Raw genomic sequence first — 21,342 nt, 5'->3', positions numbered from 1 at the left:
TTTGAATAGCCAGTTGTCCCCCAAATCATTTATCAACAGCCCATTTTTTTACCCATTGATTTCTAAGATTACTCCTTTAATATCAAATTTTTTTTTCACATATAATGATTTTTATTTTTTCCATTATAGCTGGTTTACAGTGTTTGGTCAGTTTTCTACTACACAGCAAGGTGACCCAGTCACACATACATGTACACATTCTTTTTTCTCACATTGTCATGCTCCATCACAAGTGACCAGACATAGTTCCCAGTGCTATAAGCAGGATCCCATTGCTTATACATTCAATATCAAATTTATTTGCTTTCAGCTCTTTTTTCTTATAGCTATACCTGTCTATCTCTACATCAATAAACATCTTTCTGTCTTCATTATTGTAGCCCAAGGATAAGCCTTGATATCTAGCAGTGTGGATCCTTCCTCCGCGTTCTTTTATCTTTTTTTTTTTCTTTTCTTTTTTTTTGGGGGGGGGGCAGGGGGAATGCCCAGGGCATGTAGAAGTTCCCAGGCCATGGACTGAACCCACAGCACAGGGCACAGGGCACTGCAGTGATAACACCTGATTTTTAACTCACTGTGCCACAAGGGAACTCCTTCCTTATTCTTTTAAAGAGTTACATCTGGAGTTCCCATCGTGGCGCAGTGGTTAACGAATCCGACTAGGAACCATGAGGTTGCGGGTTCGATCCCTGCCCTTGGTCAGTGTGTTAAGGATCCGGCGTTGCCGTGAACTGTGGTGTAGGTTGCAGACGCGGCTCGGATCCCGCGTTGCTGTGGCTCTGGTGTAGGCCAGTGGCTACAGCTCCGATTCAACCCCTAGCCTGGGAACCTCCATATGCCGTGGGAGAGGCCCCAAAGAAATAGCAAAAAGACAAAAAAAAAAAAAAAAAAAAAAAAGAGTTACATCTATTCATGGTCACTACCCCATCAGTATAAATTTTAAAATCAGTTTGTCAAATTCCATGTAAATTTTTTTGGTCACACCTTGCAGCATGTAGAAATTCACAGGCCACAGATCAAACCTGAGCCACAGCAATGATAATGCCAAGTCCTTAACCTGTGAACCACCGGGGAACTCTGAAATTGACATTCTTACTCTTTTAGTCTTACTGTCATACCTCACTCAAATCTTCAGTTGCCTTCTATGTTCTTCAACTTGAGGATGAACTTCATCTTTAGTCTTTTTGGTAGTTTATCGAATGTATCTTAGATTTCTGAGTTCTTTTGCTGTGTCATTCACTCATTGTATAGTTAAGGATTTGTATCTCTTAACCTTTTATCTAGATTTCAAAAGAGTGTATAAATTTAGACTGTGGCGCAGTGGTTAACGAATCCGACTAGGAACCATGAGGTTGCGGGTTCGGTCCCTGCCCTTGCTCAGTGGGTTAATGATCCGGCGTTGCCGTGAGCTGTGGTGTAGGTTGCAGACGCGGCTCGGATCCCGCGTTGCTGTGGCTCTGGCGTAGGCCAGTGGCTACAGCTCCGATTCAACCCCTAGCCTGGGAATCTCCATATGCCGCGGGAGCGGCCCAAGAAATAGCAACAACAACAACAACAACAGACAAAAGACAAAAGACAAATAAATAAATAAATAAATAAATAAATAAAAATAATAAATTTAGACTGTATAAATGTTTATGGTTACTTTTCAAGAGAAACACAAAATGCCGTTTTAGCAAGTTGGAACTTTATTGAAGAATAGAATTGTGTAGATAGGAAGGCAATGTGCATAATAACCCCTTCTTTCATTCTTTATTGTTTTTGTGGAGTATCTCATGCTGAATATATGGTTTAGGTGGTTTCTTTTGTGTTCTGTGCACCTTGGGTAAACTAAGCCAACTTTTTAAAAGAAATTTAATCCCTCACCACAAAAAAGAAGTGGAAATTCTGTGACATGACAGATGTTAGCTAATGCTATGGTTGTAATCATTTTGCAGTATGTAAGTGTATCAAATCAACATGTTGCACATCTTAAACTTATACAATATTATATGACAGTTATATCTCAATAAAGCTGGAAATGATTAAATAAATTATAGACGGGGAAAAAAAGAAATTAATCCTAGGGCTATGGTACTAATTTTCAGCAGCAAGAGAACCAAGCTGTGATTAAAAATAAGTATGCAGGAGTTCTCATCTTGGCGCAGTGGTTAACGAATCCAACTAGGAACCATGAGGTTGCAGGTTTGATCCCTGGCCTTGCTCAGTGGGTTAAGGATCTGGCGTTGCCGTGAGCTGTGGTGTAGGTCGCAGATGCGGCTTAGATCCCGAGTTGCTGTGGCCCTGGCGTGGGCCAGCGGCTACAGCTCCAATTGGACCCCTAGCCTGGCAAACTCCATATGCGTGGGAACAGCTCAAGAAAAGACCCCCCCCCCACAAAAAAGTATGCACATCACAACATTGTAAATCAACTATACTTCAATAAAACTTTTAACAACAAAAAAAAAAGTATGCATAGCTACCTGGACAACCCAAGATTTAGAATAGAGTGTTAGTAATTAAGCACTATTACTTGTAACTCCAGTTGTAAAGTCCTAGAAACCATTCATAAGCCTTCCAGGCTGCTACTCTTCATTGAGCAGGTGTGTGTCTGAGCCTGGGACTAGACACCAAAAAAATTCAAAAAATTTTAAAGTCTGAATTCTGTTGGTTGTTGGTAATTGGAGAGGCTGCCTGGTTCTGCCACTTGTCAGTAATGAGTGAGATACTTGACTATTTTCTGCATCAATTTCCTCATCTATAAAATGAGAATAGTAGTAGCACCTACTGCCTAGGTTTCCTAAAGGAATTAATTAATACATGCAAAGCACTTAGAAAAGTCCCTGGAACATAGTACAAGCTTTGTGTTTGTTATTATTAAGATCTTCTTGTTGATCGTTGTCAAAAGTATCTCTAATTCTTATGATCTTACATATATTGAGAATAATATATATATAAATATATATATATATATATGCCTAATTCTATAGTTGACATATGGTCACATAGAAACACAGTAAATGTTACCTATATTATATAACTATTAAGTGTTCATTTTTCTTATCTATTTGCATAATTCTATATTTGCTTGAGGAATCTTGTTTCGGAAAAAAAATGGAATCATTATTGTTTTTGACAGTGTCCTATTTTGTCATCAGTACTATTTCTAATGTATAAAGTACATTTCTAATATGTAAAGATAATTATTTCTGTAATAGCTATTTATATACTCACTAGTGTTAGTATGCTTTAACAGATGCTTTACACATATCATATTACTTCTAGACCCTAAAGGAATCTTCCATTGTTTCAGTAAAAGTTCAGAACAAGGAGGTGTTTTGGATAATTTCAAAAGAAATGCTTTTTTTTTTATTTAAGGGAAATGCTAACATGATTTCTTTAACAAATTTTTGCCGTGAGCACGGCCAAAAAAAAAAAAAGATATTGCGTGCGCGCACACACGCACACACACACCATCTGACAATTTGCAATGGGTGGTGCCCTTGAAGATAAAGAAGGAAATGAAATGGGCAAGATATTAAGGGGTGCTTTCCATTTTAGCCTATGTTCTTTGAGTCTTCTATTAAAATGCATTTATATAGTTCACTAATTTAGGAAAATGTATGGAAATTACAGGTTTTGTTTGTAGTAATTTAAAGGAGAAATTGTTTTTTAAGCCTAAGGCTTTGTCTATTTCTTCTAGGCAGGCATACCAATGGGACCAATACCAGCAGGAGGAATGCCTTACCTGGGACAAGCACCATTCCTGGGGATGCGTCCTCCAGGCCCACAGTACACTCCAGACATGCAGAAGCAGTTTGCTGAAGAGCAGCAGTAAGAGACCTCAGGATGCAAGGATAAAGATGCATGATAGCAATTAATTTTAAAATCAAATGATCTGTAGCACACATTTGAAGCTGAAACAGTCATGGTGCCCTTAAGATTCTTTAAAATGAGAGTTCCCATTATGGCTCTGTCGTAATGAACCTAACTAGTAGCCATGAGGACACGGATTCCATCCTTGGCCTTGCTCAGTGGGTTAAGGATCTGGCATTGCCATGAACTGTGGTGTAGTTTGCAGGCGCGGCTCAGATGCTGTGTTGCTCTGGCTGTGGCCTAGGCTGGCAGCTGCAGCACTGATTCAACTGATTCAACCCCATGTGCCTTGGGTGTGGCCCTAAAAAGACAAAAAAAAAAAAAAAAAGGTATTTAAAATACTTTTATGTTTAAAGCCGGAAGGAAGCTTACAGATCCTCTAATTCATTCCTCCGACTTTACATCTAGGGAAAGTGAGGTCCAAAGAAATAAGCAATTTGTCAGTCCAGTTGCACAGTTACTGGGAAAACTTGGACCTGAATCCAAGCCTCCTGAGTCCCTGAAGCATTGCTCTTTCTCATCTATGATACTGCCTCCCCAAGTAGAAATTCTTTTTTGTATGCAGAGCAAAGAATGTTTTCATTTTGTCCACCTCCTTGTTTTTTTACTTTACTTTTGAATGCAACAAGTGTCTCCTCCTCTTGCAAATTAGACAAGAAATAAACTCATGTCTATGATTTACGTAATCATTTTTTAGATTCATTTCATGCATTTTGAAATTAATATACTGGGGAAATACGATCATCCTAAGAAAATTAGAAGAAGGTATATATGCTTATGGCTGGGTCACTATATTGTATAGCAGAAATTAACACAAAACTGTAAATCAGCTGTACTTCTAGTAAAAATAAATTCGAATTCATGCTTTTTACTTCTAGAAATGCAGTATAATATTGCTGAAATTGTTAATAGAAATATGAACAATCCCTGAAGAAAATCTCTTTACTATATTTTTTTTCCTTTAGAAAACGATTTGAACAACAGCAAAAGCTCTTAGAAGAAGAAAGAAAAAGACGCCAGTTTGAAGAGCAGAAGCAAAAGCTCAGACTTCTGAGTAGTGTGAAACCCAAGGTAATGTGTTCCACCACTGCGCACCCCGCACAGGCCTCTTGTCACTCAGTGGTTTTGCCATGTGGGCACCAGCATGGCAAAGCTGAGACTGTGGTCAGTTCATTCTCACTTTGTCTAAATATGAAAGCAAAGGACTTTTTTTTTTTTTTTTTTTTTGGTGTGTGTCATTTAGGGCTGCACCTGCAGCATATGGAGGTTCCCAGGCTAGGGTTAAATAGGAGCTCAGCTTACACCACAGTTCATGGCAACACCGGATCCTTAACCCACTGAGTGATGCCAGGGATCAAACCTGCATCCTCATGGGTACTAGTCTGGTTCATTAACCACTGAGCACGACAATCGGAACTCCCAACTTTCCTTTTTCTGTGAAGATCCTTGTTGTTAAAGGGACTAGGGTATTAGCCATTATCTTCTCAGCTCTTTTTTTTTACTACCTTTGGAATGTTTGTAATCTTTTCTTAGGAAGCATTATTCCTGGACACTTAATATCTATCAGCTTTACCCTAAAGTATTTATAAATGGGCCTTTTAATAATATTCTGGAGAGTGTCATTTTATACCTGCCTTAAACACTTGTCAGTATTCTTCTTACTTGGAGGATTCACAGTCTGAAGTATGTGGTAAAAATATTAGAAATAGAGTAATATTTGTACTTTGCTTTCTTTTTTTTGTTAGAGCTGCACTCGGGGCATATGGAAATTCCCAGGCTAAGGGTCAAACTGGAGCTGCAGCTGCCAGCCTATACCACAGCCACAGCAACACCAGATCCGGGCTACGTCTGTGACCAACACCACAGCTCACCGCAATGCTGGATCCTTAACCCACTGAGCGGGGCCAGGGATGGAACCCGAATCCTTATGGATACTAGTCGGGTTCATTACTGCTAAGCCACAACAGGAGCTCCTCTGCACTTTTAACTTGTGTGGATTTAGATTGAAGTGTGTAAGATAAGTGAAGAAATATATATGTATATATTTATTGTCTCTTAGACAGGAGAGAAGAGTAGAGATGATGCTTTGGAAGCTATTAAAGGAAACTTAGATGGGTTCTCCAGAGATGCTAAGATGCACCCAACTCCAGCATCACACCCTAAGAAACCAGGTAGATTTAAAATTTTTTCTTTTGTTGAAAGGTGATGTGTAACCACTTTGTGTTTAATTGACCATTATGTGTGTGTGTAAAGAGTCCTTGTGTGTGTGTTGAACTCCTTCTTCAAGCGAAGTACAGATTTGAATGTTTTAAAATTTACAGTGGGTTAAGAGCTCCAGTCTAAATAACTGTCTTAAGAGGGAAAAAAACCTCATTGTCTTCTAGTAAATGTCAGTATGACAACTTGTAAATCTATATAAATGAGTATGTTAACATTAGTAAAATCGGAGTTCCCATCGTGGCGCAATGGAAACCAATCCGACTAGGAACAATGAGGTTGTGAGTTCGATCCCTGGCCTTGCTCAGTGGGTTAAGGATCCGGTGTTGCCGTGAGCTCTGGTGTAGATCGCAGACATAGCTCAGATCTGGCGTTGCTGTGGCTCTAGCATGGCCCAGTGACTACAGCTCTGATTAGACCCCTAGCCTGGGAACCTCCATATGCCACAGATGGGGCCCAAAAAAGACAAAAGACCAAAAAAAAAAAAAAAAAAATTTAGTAAAATCCATTCGCTCAAAGCAAATGTAATAAAATAATATTTCTCATGAAAGTTTATTTTTATTTTATAATGATTTTTATTTTTTCCATTATAGCTGGTTTACATCTTGAAAGTTTTTAAAAATAGATTTATTTGTAGGTTTTATTTTCATTTATCCTCAGATAAGCAAAAGAAAAGTACCTAATAGAGCAGGGTAAAGGACATTTGGCAGGGGGAGGTTTGCATGTGTTTCAAACATTTAGCAGTTGAAATGAGTCTTATAATTTGATAGCTGTTAGGGTACATCATCCTTTTTTAAATTTTAATTTTTATTTTATGTTGGAGTATAGTTGATTTACAATGTTGTGTTTGTTTCAGGTGACAACATCCTTTTCGAAAATTTGATATTTTGCACTTTTCTTATGGCACAGGGGCTTAATGATCCAACATTGTCACTGCAGCGGCTTGGGTTGCTGCTGTGATGTGGGGTCAGTCACTGGCCTGGGAGCTTCCACATGCTGTGGATGTGGCCAAAAATTTTTTTTTTGATATTTTGAATTTTATTCTCAGCTAATTCCAAGACCAACATGTCATTAATAGTGACTAGTTATCATAAATCACTCAGCCCAAGTATTATTTCCTGCTGGCATATATTATTGCACAGATAAATTTTATCTTAAACCCTCATATTGTGGTACCTTTTATAGGTGATATCAAGAGGAAATAGTGTAATAATTAATACAGTAATCAGTTTTTTATTTTTTATTTTAATACAGTATCCAGTTTTTGATTTTCTGGGACAGCTTTGCCTGTCCCGTTAATTTCACTTATTAGATTATATACTCAGATTATCATTCCCAAAATATGTCCCAAAGTAAAATATACACTGAAATTAAGAAGAGAATGGGTATTAGCAATCAGAATTTCAGAAAGGAAAAACATACCTAAAAATGAAAATCGTGAAAATTTAAGCTGAGTAAAGCTAGTCAATAAGTAATTTAAATACAGACACTGGAATGGTAAAACTGGACCCAGTGGGGAACTTAGAAAAAGGAGAAGGCAGCAGCTGAGGGGAGTGATCACTGTTAGGTCACATACTGTTCTAGCCATATAGAATGCCGTCCTGGGACACCCAGGTGTAGTTTAGAAACTTTGTTGGGTTTTTTTTTTGTTTGTTTTTTGTCTTTTTAGGGCCACACCTGTGGCACAGGGAGGTTCCCAGGCTAGGGGTCAAATTGGAGCTGTAGCCACTGGCCTACGCCACAGCCACACAGAATCCAAGCCACGTCCACAACCTACACCTCAGCTCACAGCAACGCTGGATCCTTAACCCACTGAGCAAGGCCAGGGATCAAACCTGCATCCTCATGGATGCCAGTAGGGTTTGTTAACCGCTGAGTCATGAAAGGAACTCCTAGAGACTTCATTGTTAAATAATAAATGTTCGAATTATCTCTTGAGTTCAGTCAAGGTGCATGCAATTAGCTGTTTCTAGTTAACTATTTCCTGCTTAGTTAGAAAAATATTTTTCAGGCCCAAGGAATTTCCAGAGCTTCTCCAGTTTCTTACACCTAGGCCTAAAATATATAGAATTTCTATACGTTCCAGCTGTGGTGCCATGGGTTAAGGATTCAGCATTGCTGCAGCTGCAGCTCATATTCGATCCCTGGCCGGGAAGCTTCTATCTGCTGCAGGAGCAGCCATTTAAAAAAAAAAAAGAAATTTCCATTTCCAACTTTTTCACCCCAGAGGCATCTTTTAATTTTCCCCTGTAGATGATCTTAAAATATTGAATATACAAACTGTATCACATACTTTTTATACTTATTAATCATGTATAGCCTTAAGAGTTTATAAGCCAAAATATATACCACATAGAAATAACATAATTTCTAGTTAAATGCAAAGAAACATTGGTTTAGCCTAAATAGTCAGTGTCCATTTTAAAAATATTCATAGAAGCTGTATAGCAGAAATTGACAGAACATTATAAATCAACTATAATTTTTAAAAAATTTTAAATAAGTAAAATAAAAATATTCATAGTAGCTCTCAGTTTTCCATTACTATTTTCTACCACTGTACTGGTCTGAAAACCCAAAATGAGAATCCACACTCTGAGTAGCCATTATTGCAAAGGTTGGGGATTCATTATGGCATGGATTTTTCTATTTTTGTCTTTTTGCCTTTTCTAGGGCCGCTCTGACAGCATATGGAGGTTCCCAGGCTAGGGGTTGAATCAGAGCTGTAGCCACCGGCCTTCACCACAGCCACAGCAACTTGGGATCTGAGCCACGTCTGCAACCTACACAACAGCTCATGGCAACACCGGATCCTTAACCCACTGAGCAAGGCCAGGGATCAAACCCATAAACTCATGGTTCCTAATCAGATTTGTTAGCCACTGAGCCACGACAGGAACTCCTGGATTTTTCTTTTTTTAAAGAAAATTTAAGGCAGTAATTTTGGACATTTATTTTGCATCTTTTGTAGAACTTTAATGCTTCTAGGTTTTATTCTGTGTATCCAGAAAAGAAACACAATAGTGTCCCCATTTTTCAAATAAGAGCCTTTTTTAAAAAGGTTTCTTTGTGACATTAGACTTTAATAAGTGTTAAAACAATTCAGAGCAGTTATAAATGTGGAGAAACAGGAGTTCCCTTCGTGGCTCAGTGGTTAACGAATCCGACTAGAAACCATGAGGTTGTGGGTTCAATCCCTGGTCTTGCTTAGTGGATTAAGGATCCAGCATTGCTGTGAGCTGTGGTGTAGGTTGCAGGTGCAGCTTGGATCCCAAGTTGCTGTGGCTCTGGCGTAGGCCAGTGACTACAGCTCTGATTAGACCCCTAGCCTGGGAACCTCCATATGCCGCGGGAGCGGCCCAAGAAAAGGCAAAAAGACAAAAAAAAAAAAAGTGAAGAAACAACAGTAATAGTATTTTTAGTAAGCCTCTTATAAAAATGTAATCCCTGTAGAGAAGGTTTATTACATAAGAGAATCTCATATTTAACATTAAGAAGCCACAATGATGTTTATATCCTTTAAAGACGAAGATCTCTTAAACATAGCTCTTAGTCAAGGTTTACTTTGTTAAATTGGCCTTTTGTTTGACTTAGCACTTTATGGTGTCCTAATTTTGATGCTTTTCACAAGAAAGGATTACTTTGGTAATATGTTTAATGTTTTTGTTGCCTTTATCATTTTCATCCCCCATGTGGTAATTTTCATTCTTCATATGAAAAATAAACCATGCCAAATGTATGGATTAGGCATGATCTATCAAAAATTACAAGTATATGTCATGCATGAAATTTAATCATCAGAGAGTAAATCTGTCTAAAATGTATTCAGCAGCATATAAGTAGGTTTTATTTGTAGTATATATTGATTTGAGGGAATGTTATACAGATAGATCACTTGAGTTTCAGAAGTAATCACAACTTTGATGCAAATTATTATTAGTGGTCTCGGGAAAAAAATACTAACCTAATAAAAGAAGGAAAGGAATTGTGAGTTTTACATTTTTCTGATTTTTAGAAAACAGAAAAATGTATTTCTATTGCAAAACGGCTATAAAACCTCTTTAAAAAAACAAAGTTTGTGTAAATAGACATCAAAGTGTTTTGGATTCATTGTATAATTCCATTTGACTGTTGTGACGTTATTTCTTATTCACCTCCATTATTCATGTTTCAGTATGTTCTTTTGGAGTTGTACTACATCTTAATTTCTTTTCCCTGTTGATTTTCATTGCTCTGTGTTTCATTGCCATTTTCCATTTTGCAGATTATCCCACATCATCTCATTCTACTAAAACTGTCTCCCCATCACCTGCCTTTCTTGATGAAGAAGAATTCAGTGACTTTATGCAGGGGCCTGTTGAAGTTCCCACATGTGGGCCTTCTTCCACTTCCCAGCCTTTTCAGTCTTTCCATCCCACCACCCCACTTGGCCAGTTGCATACACAGAAGGCTGGAGCCCAGCCTCTCCCTCCAGGTCAGAGTCCAGTGTCTTCTGCCTTACATGGTGCCCCTGGGCAAATTCCTTATTTCTCTACTGCTCAGCCTCATACAATGTACAGAAAGCAGGTAACTCCTAGACTCCTAGTGAAAGTATTCTAAAGATAATCTAGGAAAATGTATCTTGCTTATATAAGTAGAATAATACAGTGATGCTGGCAAAAATACATGGGCCTGAATATACGAGTACCATTGAAATTCACCAAAATAAGAATCTAGATTTTTTTTAATTCTGGGGGCCTCATGTTCTAGAAAAGTGATTTGAAAATTCTGCTAAGTTCGGTAAATTAGGAGCTATTTAGACCACCTTAGAAGTTTAAAAACAGACTACCTTCAGAAGATTACTTTTGTTTTGGGAAATCACCAATATCATTTTCTTAAGAGTAGAGTGATGAGGCGGTCTCATGGTGGTGCAGCAGGTTAAGGATCTGGCACTGTCTCTGCAGTGGCTTGGGTTGCTGCTGAGGCACAGGTTCGATCCTCGGCCTGGGAACTTCCATATGCCATGGGTGCAGCCAAAGAAAAAAGGGGGGGACTGATGAGCCAGGGAAGCTGCTGTGTAGAAAGTGGCTTCTCTGGTTCAGTGATAAAGCAATAAGGGGGTCGGAAGCCCAGCTTCTCCACATACTATCATTTTGTCCTCAGACATGTCTTTAAACATTTCTGTACCTCGGTTTTATCACTTGTGAAGTAATGGGGGGCAGTTATACAGTCTGTCTTGAGGCGTGAGATAGTGCTGAGAGGGCTTAGCAGACATGTACTTAGCTCACACTTTCTCAGCTGACCAATGATGCAGAAATAGACAATAGAAGTGCCTGTGTCTTGTGCAGATTTCTGAGATAGTGCTCCTTCCACTAGGCCATTCTACCTACTGTCTCGTAGAATTCTTGAGAATCAAAGTAGATAATGATATTTAAGTTCTCTCCAGTCTCTAAGGTGTTTCAAGTCCTATACAAACGTGTGGACTTGAATTATTTCAGAGTTTATATTATATGTGTCAGGGCCTTCCCTTTAGAATCTGGGGGTGGAAATGGATGATTGGAAAATTAGAAACTTGCAGTTATATACAAATAATCCTTCATGCTGTTTGTTTAGGCCCTTCCTTGGAGGAGAAGCTCCTAGTATCTTGTGATATAAGTACATCTGGGCAGGAACAAATTAAATTAAATACTTCTGAAGGTGGGCACAGAGCCCTAGGCCCAGGTTCCAGTAAAAACCACCCCAGTTTAACGGCCAATACCGGGGGTGCTGTAGATGGACGTGTAAGTGGTACCACTACGGCAGAGGCAGAAAAGACTTCAGACCAAAACCTGTCCATTGAAGAGAGTGGTGAGCTCATGAAATACTCAACAAAAAGTTTATTTAACCAAATGTTGCTCAAACACTAACACCTTAAGCATTAATCTTAAAATGAATGCTGCTTGATTTTGCTAATCAAATTTTTGCTTAAAATGTGTTTAATGCATTCCTTTCTCTAATTAACCCCTACAATTTTGCTCTGAATTCTTTCAAAACACTGTCATTCCTTTTAAAATTTTTTTGATAACCAGTTTTTTTAATCAGTGTTTTTTAATCCCTGATTGGAAATTTCTTCTTTTATAAAAATTCTTTTGTCCCCTGCCTAAACTTTGTTCTTCTGTAAGGTAGAAAAGTTAAAATTTAGCTGGAAAAGTCACCAATGAAAGTATAGTTTTGCTTCTTGGAAGTAATATATACATCTGTCTAAAAGATCCACGTTATTATAAACTCAGCTTGCAGAGATGAATTACAATGTGGGCAGCCTAGGAAGCCAAACTTTTAGAGGCTGTTTTACTGGGCAAAGTAAAAAAAAAAAAAAAAACAGAAATTTTAAACAAAAATGCTGTATAGCTACAGCATCAATGTTGTATTCAGGTCGATTTTGCAAAGAAACATTATTAATTAAAAGCTGCAATTGAAGCTTGGACAATTATATATTTTTTTTACAGATGTAATTTTTAAACCACCGTCTACCATCTTTTTTCTTTTAATTTGTAATATATGTGAATGGCGCAAGCTTCATATGATCCAGAATATTGATTTAGTGCATCTTAATTTTTTTATTTTTCTTTAGGGCCACAGCTGCAGCATATGGAAGTTCCCAGGCTAGGGGTCGAATTGGAGCTGCTGCTAACCTATGCCATAGCCACAACCACAACCGCGCTGCATCAGAGCTGCGTCTGCAGTCTACACCACAGCTAGCAGCCACGATGGATCCTTAATGAGCGAGGCCAGGGATTGAACCTACACCCTCAGAGATACTAGTCACATTCCTTTCCTGTGAGCCACAACGGGAACTCCTTAATTTTTTTTAAAAAAAAATTTAATTTTTTTTTTTTTTTTTTTTTTTTTTTTTACTATCTCCAGCCAGTGCTCTTCTTATAAATAAAAACCATGACTCAGTGTGACTTCCCATCTTCTACATGGACCACTAATATTAGATAATGTTCTTTACTTTCTAGGTGTGGGAGTATTTCCCTCACAGGATCCTGTTCAGCCTAGAATGCCTCCTTGGATTTACAACGAGAGCTTGGTTCCAGGTAAAAAGAGCATCTTTGTCCAACATTCCTATCTGGATACTTTAAAAGTTGTAGATGTGGCTGTAAATATTTACTATTGTGGTTACAAAATATACAGAAGGAATTTATAACTTTATTTTTTTTCTGAAAGAATATAAAATACATCTAGTGTTTCTTAAGACTGCCTCGTATATGGAGTAACTATATAAATACAGGAAAAATATTTTGCTTTAATGTTTTACTGACCACCATATACTTTTATTTTTAAACGCTTTTTATTTATTATGCCTTAAAAGACACTATCAAATAATTATTTCATAGATTATTAACATCAAGAATACTAATGTTTAGTATAATTTTCTAACTCTTAAAATGTTCTCCTTTGACTTCTTTGTTCATATGATACTATATGAAGACCACGTGGCATCTTTTTCTACATTATAAAGTGTTGTTTACCTTTTTCTTAATGTATATTATTCTAAGCCAAAAAAAATCACTGAAGTACACATCTTGTGATATAGTTATTCAGTTGGTACAAGGAAATAGTCTATTAAAGCCATAGTTGATGTGCCTAGAATAATGACTATTACAACAGCATTATGTTAATCGCTCTTTTTTTCCTTTTTTTTTTTTTTAAAGGGCTGGATCCGCTGCATATGGAAGTTCCCAGGCTAGAGGTCAGATTGGAGCTTCAGCTGCCAGCCTGAGTCACAGCCAGATCCTTATAACTCAGCTTCATTTTGAAAGAAACTAGTAGTGTCTACTTTACATAAGAATCACATCATGGGAAATTCCCTTGTGGCAAAACGAGTTAAGGGTCTGGTGTAGTCACTGCAGCCACTCAGGTCATTGCTATGGCACAGGGTCAACCCCCGGCCCGGGAACTTCCACATACCAAGGGCACAGTTAAAAAAAAAAAAACCACATAATCATAAATTGAAAGGCTAATTTCCCAAAACCATTTGGAATTTGAATTATACATAAAAATAATTGATTTTCTCTCAACTGCCCATTAGACAGTTTGATTTTCTTCTTCTCTGTCTACAAGCTAAAACAACAGAATCTAGATCTTGGTATATTTTGAGATTCTATCCCTTTTCTGGCAGCTTGTATTTCTTTTTCACTCCTCCTTCCATACTTGCACACATAATTTCCTAGCCAAAATATGTGTTCATATGGCCAGCCTACTGACCTGTATTTAAATCCATATTTAAATACTAGATGTGAATTTTTGGCTTTAAACATTTTTCTCTGGCTACCTTAGCCCTACTTACATCCCCCAAACTCCTCTAACTAGAGTTGCCAGATTTAGCGAATAAGCATACAGAGCATCCAGTTAAATTTGAATTTCAGGTAAACAGCAAGTAATTGTTTAAGTATATACCCCATGCGGTATGGGCATCCTGTATTTTATATGGCAACCCTATCTCTAACAACCTTTCCACTCTTTCCATTTGAAAGCCCATTTTATTGTGGAAAACTCCTCTATAGTCCTTTCCTTTTTTCAAACATTTATTCTGCTTTCTCAGAGGATATTGGTATGATTCTTGCTTCCCCCTGCTTTAATCAAATTAAATTAGTCCCATCATTATTACTACAATTTATTTTTTTAAAGTCCAAAGCATCGCTTTTACCACTTCCACCTTATTGGTGTAACTATCTTCTAGTGAAATATAGGACTTTCTCTTACCTTTAGCCCAAACCTTCATCTATACGACCAAGCTCCAATCTCTCTTCTAAGCTGTAGACCCGAATTGTCTGCTGGATATTTCCGCTTGAATAGCTTTACAGCAGTGCAAACCCTGATGTGCCTTCTGTTTCTATTAAAGCAGTTTGACTTAAGATTATCCTTGTATAAGCAGCAATGACAACAAAGAAGATGAACCACTTGTAATATGTTTACATTTGTGATCTGGTCTTTCCTTTAATAGATGCCTATAAGAAAATTTTAGAAACCACAATGACTCCAACTGGAATAGATACTGCTAAACTTTATCCCATTCTGATGTCATCTGGACTTCCCAGGGAAACTCTTGGACAGATATGGGCCTTGGCTAATCGAACCACACCTGGCAAACTTACTAAAGAAGAACTTTATACGGTTCTGGCCATGATAGCAGTAACACAGGTAGGCATTGTTTCTAAGGTTAAGTCAAATAACTTCAGTATAAACTGAAAGAATATGAATCCTTTTTTACTTCAACCTTGTAGAACTCCTTGGACATTAAAATGTAATGTACAGTTTATATGACGTGCACACTAGCAAAATACTCCTTTGTTCAAAGACTTTAATATACTAACATCCTCTGACTTAACAATAACTCTGCTGAACTTGAAAGCTAGTCAGTGGTAGATGAAATTACTCACTGTCTCCCCTTCGAAGTCCTTGTTGAAAATTCTTTAGATATAAAGTATACTTGGTCTGGTAGCAGTTTTTCTCATATTACAAAATCCCTCTAAATGATTTTATTGTAGTCAATTAGCCAAAACTTGTCAGAGAGTGAAAATGTCAGAATTGGTATATGTTGACCATTTCTTTATACTCAATTTACATTAACCTTGTAACTTATTTTCTTGGGTCAAATTCCTGAGTTTGGGGAGAGTCAGAGTGGAAACATAACCAGGGCTACGTATTTTACATTGTTTCTTTGCCAGACTTGGATTGTACATGGTTTGCAGTTTCCCAAAATGTTTCCATTTTCCTCCTGTTCTATGTAGAGGGGTGTTCCTGCCATAAGTCCGGATGCTTTAAATCAGTTTCCAGCAGCTCCTATCCCAACTTTAAGTGGCTTTCCTATGACCTTGCCTTCTGCGGTGAGTCAGCCGACGGGGATGCCATCAGGCCCTGCAGGCTCCATGCCCCTCAACTTGGGACAGCCGGTCATGGGCATTAATCTTGTTGGACCAGTCGGGGGAGCTGCAGCCCAGACTTCCAGTGGCTTCATGTCAACTTACCCTGCAAATCAGGTAAGTGGAGAAGCTGTGCATATTCCAAGTTATCCCTGAACGTGAATCTGGGCAACATTTTTTCCAGGAATGTGGAAAAGATTGCTGAATTATGGTGGACACTGGAGGTGAAAATTAGGCAGTATTAAAACAATACAGAAGTTCCCTTCATGGTACAGTGGAAACAAATCCAACTAGGAACCATGAGGTTGTGGGTTCGATCCCTGGTCTTGCTCAGTGGATTAAGGATCCGGCGTTGCCATGAGCTGTGGTATAGGTCGCAGATGCGGCTCGGATCTGGCATTGCTGTGGCTGTGGTGCAGGCCTGCAGCCATAGCTCCAATTAGACTCATAGTCTGGGAACCTTCATATGTGGGTGAGATCCTAAAAAGCATTACAAAAAAAAAGAACCAAGTTGATTACATAACATCTGATTAGCAATTACATTTACATCTGAACTGTACTGTATTTGGTAATTCTGGAGTGAGAAACGCTTGTTTCTATGTAAAAAAACAAAAAACAATACAACTTCCCTAGTGGCCTAGCAGTTAAGGATTTGGCCTTGTCACTGCTGTGGTGCAGGTTCAATCCCTGGCCCAGGAACTTCCACCTGCTCTGGGTACAGCCAAAAATAAATAACTAAAATTTAAAATAAAATAAAATAAAACAATACCAAATTTTAATTTTTCTTTAAAGAAAAAAACAAGAAATTTCTAAAACCTTAAGATATTTGAATTTTGGCTAAAAGTATATGATTCTTTGTCATATGCCTTTTAAACAGCAAGGTTAATAAAACTAATGAAATTCCTAGACTGTGTCTTTTGAGAAAGCTATTAAAACTGAAATTAAGATGCCTTAGTTTGGAGTTCCCGTCGTGGCTCAGTGGTTAACAAATCTGACTAGGAACCATGAGGTTGCGGGTTTGATCCCTGGCCTTGCTCAATGGGTTAAGGATCCAGCGTTGCTGTGAGATGTGGTGTAGGTTGCAGACTCGGCTGGGATCCTGCATTGCTATGGCTCTGGTGTAGGCTGGTGTTTACAGCTCCGATTGGACCCCTAGCCTGGGAACCTCCATATGCCGCGGGAGTGGCCCAAGAAATGGCAAGAAGACAAAAAAAATAAAAATAAAGAAGATGCCTTAGTTTATTTTTCACTTCTCAGATTAGCAAAAAAAAAAAAATTTAATTTACAATATTTAGTGTCAGTAGAAATGTAGGAAAAAGATTTTATTGGTACAGTTTTTTTGGAAGGCATATTGGGCAATAGCTATCAAAATTCTAAATGTCTGTATTTTCTGACCCTGGACCTAGAGAGCAGTCACTCTATTAGTTTATCTCACAGAGCTAATAATTCAAATTAGCAAAAATGTACAAGGGTATTTGTTGTAGCATTGTTTGAGTAAAAAATTAGAAATAGCTGATGTCCATCAGAAGAAGAAAGCTTAAATAAATTTTGGGTTATCCATACAGTGGTAAACTATTTGGTCATTAAAATGATTGAGATAGATGTACATGTGCTGCATGGAAACAAGGTCATGTTACATAATTACATCTTTTAAAGCACAGAACAATACAAGCTTGTTTTTCTATAAAACAAACTAACAGTGCTCACTTTTAGAGCATTTGATTAGGAGTAAGTGTTCATGGTTTACTTTATATATGTGTGATGGATTAAAACAATTTACAATTGCACTTCTGTAATTTAAAAATATGTATAAAATATTTCTTAACGATGGCAATTTCTCAGTAATCTTTTAAATGTGATGCAGCTATTTAAAATTATATAAATTAGCTGTTTAAAGCAGTCTCTTACCATGTGTATGAAAGAGTATTTAAAAATAGAAGACAGGGAGCTCCTGCTGTGGTGCAACAAGAATGGTGACATCTTGGGAGCACTGGGATGCGGGTTCAATCCCCAGCCCAATACAGTGGGTTAAGGATCCAGCATTGCCACAGCTTAGGTTGAGACTGCAGATTGGAACTGATCCCTAGCCAAGGAGCTCCATATGCCATGGGGCAGCCAAAAATGAAAAAAAATAAAATAAATTAAAAACTAAAAATACAAGACAGGATTCCTGCCTTAAGCTCTTGAGTTGATGTTATATCTAAAGAGTGTTCTAAAATTAGATATTTGTACTTTAGTGGGAAGGTTTAAAAGGTAGTCTTTGAGGTTGACTGTTAGAGATTTATTTACCTTTTCATCATTTGTTGTTTTCTATTACAATATCCTCTATAAACCTAGGTGGTAAAACCAGAAGAAGATGACTTCCAGGATTTTCAAGATGCGTCTAAGTCAGGATCCCTTGATGACTCATTCAGTGATTTCCAAGAATTGCCTGCTTCTTCAAAAACAAATAATTCTCAGCATGGAAACAGGTAGAAAAGAGTTGAATATAATTAACATTGTATTTAGTAATTGAGAAAGAGGCATCCACAATGAGAAGCCCAAGTGTAAATCAGAGAATTAAGACTCCTTACTCTCCTGCTCTCTTGATTATTCCCACTGTATTCATACTTTTACTTTTCAAGCTTCTCCCGCCTTGTCCACCTTAAACTTGAGTTTTTACTCTTTCCTCCCAGTACACTCCTGCCTGACAGTGTTTCTTTTTGCTTGTGCTAATCCTGATTTATTATTGCTGAGTGCACCTGTGCAGGGACGACTTCGTGTTCTTAAATAGATCTAGCCCTTCAGCTGTTGGAAAGCTTTTTAGGTGGGGACACATAATTTGACATTTGCGATATAATACACTGTTGATTTTCCACAGCAATCATTATTTAGAAAGCTAAATATGATTGTTTACTCATGTCTCTCTTATGTTTAAGGCGGGATCAGTGGCTTTTAGGTTTTCAGCTTTCTGTTTGTTTGCGTAGACAGTTGCATAAACATTTTTCTAATGTTTTAAGTACCAGCTTAACTTTTAGGTACAGTTAACTTCCCATCAGTTTTGTTTTGTTTTGTTTTTTTGCCTTTTGCTTTTTAGGGCCACACCGGCGGCACCAGGCTAGGGGTCTAATTTGAGCTACAGCTGCGGGCCTACACCACAGTCACAGCACCACCAGATCTGTGACCTACACCACAGGCTCACGGCAACACCGGATCCTTAATCCACTGAGCAAGGCCAGGGATCAAGCCCACAACCTCATGGTTCCTGGTTGGATTCGTTTCTGCTGCGCCATGATGGGAACTCCACTTTTCATCAGTTTTTAGAAGTACTTAGATACTTCTTCCACTAAGTAGAACACATGAGATTTTTTTTAATTTATTTTATTGAAGTATAGTTGATTATTTATGATGTGTTAATTTCTGCTGTACAGCAAAGTGATTTGATGTATATATATATATATATATATATATATATATATATACACACTCTTTTTCGTATTCTTTTCCATTATGGTTTATCACAGGATATCGAATATAGTTTCCTGTGCTCTACAGTAGAACTTCATTGTTTATCTATTCTGTATATAATAATTTGCATGGTTTTTTTTTGCCATTTCTTGGGCCGCTCCTGTGGCATGTGGAGGTTCCCAGGCTGGGGGTTGAATCCGAGCTGTAGCCACCGGCCTACACCAGAGCCACAGCAACGTGGGATCCGAGCCGCGTCTGCAACCTACACCACAGCTTATGGCAACACCGGATCCTTAAGCCACTGAGTGAGGCCAGGGATCGAACCCGAAACCTCATGGTTCCTAGTCAGATTCATTAACCACTGAGCCACGACGGGAACTCCAGTTTGCATCTGCTAATCCCAAACTCCCAATCCATCCATCCCCTCTCCCATTCCCCCTTGGCAACCACAAGTCTATTCGCCTTGTAAGTCTACTTCTCTTTCACTGATAGGTTCATATTTTAGATTCCACATATAAGTGATATCTTACAGTATTTGTCTTTCTGACTTACTTCACATAGTATGATAATCTCTAGGTTGGTCCATCCTTGTTGCTGCAAATGGCATTTTTCATTCTTTTTATAGCTGAGTAGTATTCCATTTTGTATATGCACCACATCTTTATCCATTCATCTGTCAGTGGACATTTAGGTTGTTTCTATGTCTTGGCTATTGTGAACAGTGCTGGTATGAACATAGGAATGCAAGTATTTTTTTTTTTTTTTTTTTTTTTTTTTTTTTTTGTCTTTTTGCCATTTCTTGGGCTGCTCCTGCAGCATATGGAGGTTCCCAGGCTAGGGGTCAAATTGGAGCCATAGCCGCCGGCCTATGCCAGAGCCATAGCTATGTGGGATCCAAGCCGTGTCTGCAACCTACACCACAGCTCACAGCAACGCCGGATCCTTAACCCACTGAGCAAGGCCAGGGATCGAACACGCAATCTCATAGTTCCTAGTTGGATTCGTTAACCATTGAGCCACGACGGGAACTCCAGTATTTTTTTGAATTATAGTTTTATCTGGATATATTCCTAGGAGTAGAATTGCTGAATCATATGGCAACTCTAGTTTTTTGAGGAATCTCCATACTGTTTTCCATCGAAACACATGAGACTGAGTAAGCAAAGAGAGTGTCTTTGTTGTTTTTGGAACTTGTTTTTGTCAGGATACATATTCCATTTCTCTTAGGTTCCTATTTGTGCAGTTTTAGAGTAGGGGAGTACTCCCGTGGCATACAGAAATTCTGGAGTGAGGGATCAAACCTGCACCACAGCACTGACAACACCAGATCCTTAGCCTGCTGAGCCACCAGGGAACTCCCCATTTGTGCAATTTTATTCATTTTTTCTATTTTAACCAATTGATTATATCAGCAGAGCCTACATATACTGTAAAAAGAACTAAGAGACAGAAATTCTCCTGATTTAAGAACACATCAAACAGCTATATAGCAGAAATTGACAGAACATTGTAAATCAACTATAATAAAAAAAAATTTTTTTTAAGTCCACATCAAGCACTTGTAAAGAACACATAGAAGAAACATATGAGGAGTGTGACTGTAAAATACTGGGAGTTCCAAGCCCACTATACCAGTGCACACATATGTTATTGATCTGATAGATACATGATAGTGGTTCTTTCTCAGATCTCTTCCTTTGAACAAATTGATATGTTCTGCTGTTGTCTAGAACATATCTGAATGGCCCAAGACATCTCAAATTACCTGTATAAAATTAGATTCATTGTTTTCCTGCTCACAGCTAAATAGTAATTTGTTAAATCATCATGTCCAATCATCTCGTCAGAGACATGGTATTTCAGGCTCCCTCCTCTCTGCTTTACCACCATCAACTCTGTCAGCCCTGCTTGGCCTGGGAAGAGGCCACGTGGGATCTGG

The 21,342-nt window shown here is 38.1% G+C and overlaps 1 protein-coding gene across 32 annotated transcripts in view; it reads left to right on the top strand.

The window, feature by feature from the left end:
- Window positions 1–21,342, top strand: part of SYNRG (synergin gamma) — a 95,302-nt gene that overhangs the window by 27,118 nt on the left and 46,842 nt on the right. For 13 of the 32 annotated variants that reach the window (XR_002337215.1, XR_002337214.1, XM_021067351.1 and 10 more), the window contains exons 4-12: window positions 3,683–3,813; window positions 4,821–4,926; window positions 5,915–6,026; window positions 10,337–10,546; window positions 11,665–11,898; window positions 13,050–13,127; window positions 15,038–15,234; window positions 15,825–16,073; window positions 18,294–18,427. Coding sequence is in view for 28 of the 32 variants with exons in the window: in XM_021067351.1 (XP_020923010.1) it covers window positions 3,683–3,813; window positions 4,821–4,926; window positions 5,915–6,026; window positions 10,337–10,546; window positions 11,665–11,898; window positions 13,050–13,127; window positions 15,038–15,234; window positions 15,825–16,073; window positions 18,294–18,427 (1,451 nt within the window). In the remaining 4 variants the exon portion in view is untranslated. The remainder of the gene's footprint in view (window positions 1–3,682; window positions 3,814–4,820; window positions 4,927–5,914; window positions 6,027–10,336; window positions 10,547–11,664; window positions 11,899–13,049; window positions 13,128–15,037; window positions 15,235–15,824; window positions 16,074–18,293; window positions 18,428–21,342) is intronic. The other 19 variants (XR_002337216.1, XR_002337217.1, XM_021067369.1 and 16 more) reach the window with 3 other exon arrangements.

Source organism: Sus scrofa, chromosome 12 (assembly GCF_000003025.6).
Source record: "Sus scrofa isolate TJ Tabasco breed Duroc chromosome 12, Sscrofa11.1, whole genome shotgun sequence".
In the NCBI taxonomy this organism is placed as follows: domain Eukaryota; kingdom Metazoa; phylum Chordata; class Mammalia; order Artiodactyla; family Suidae; genus Sus; species Sus scrofa.
The sequence above is the reverse complement of the archived record's forward strand: the minus strand, read 5'-3'. Positions and strand labels throughout refer to the sequence as shown.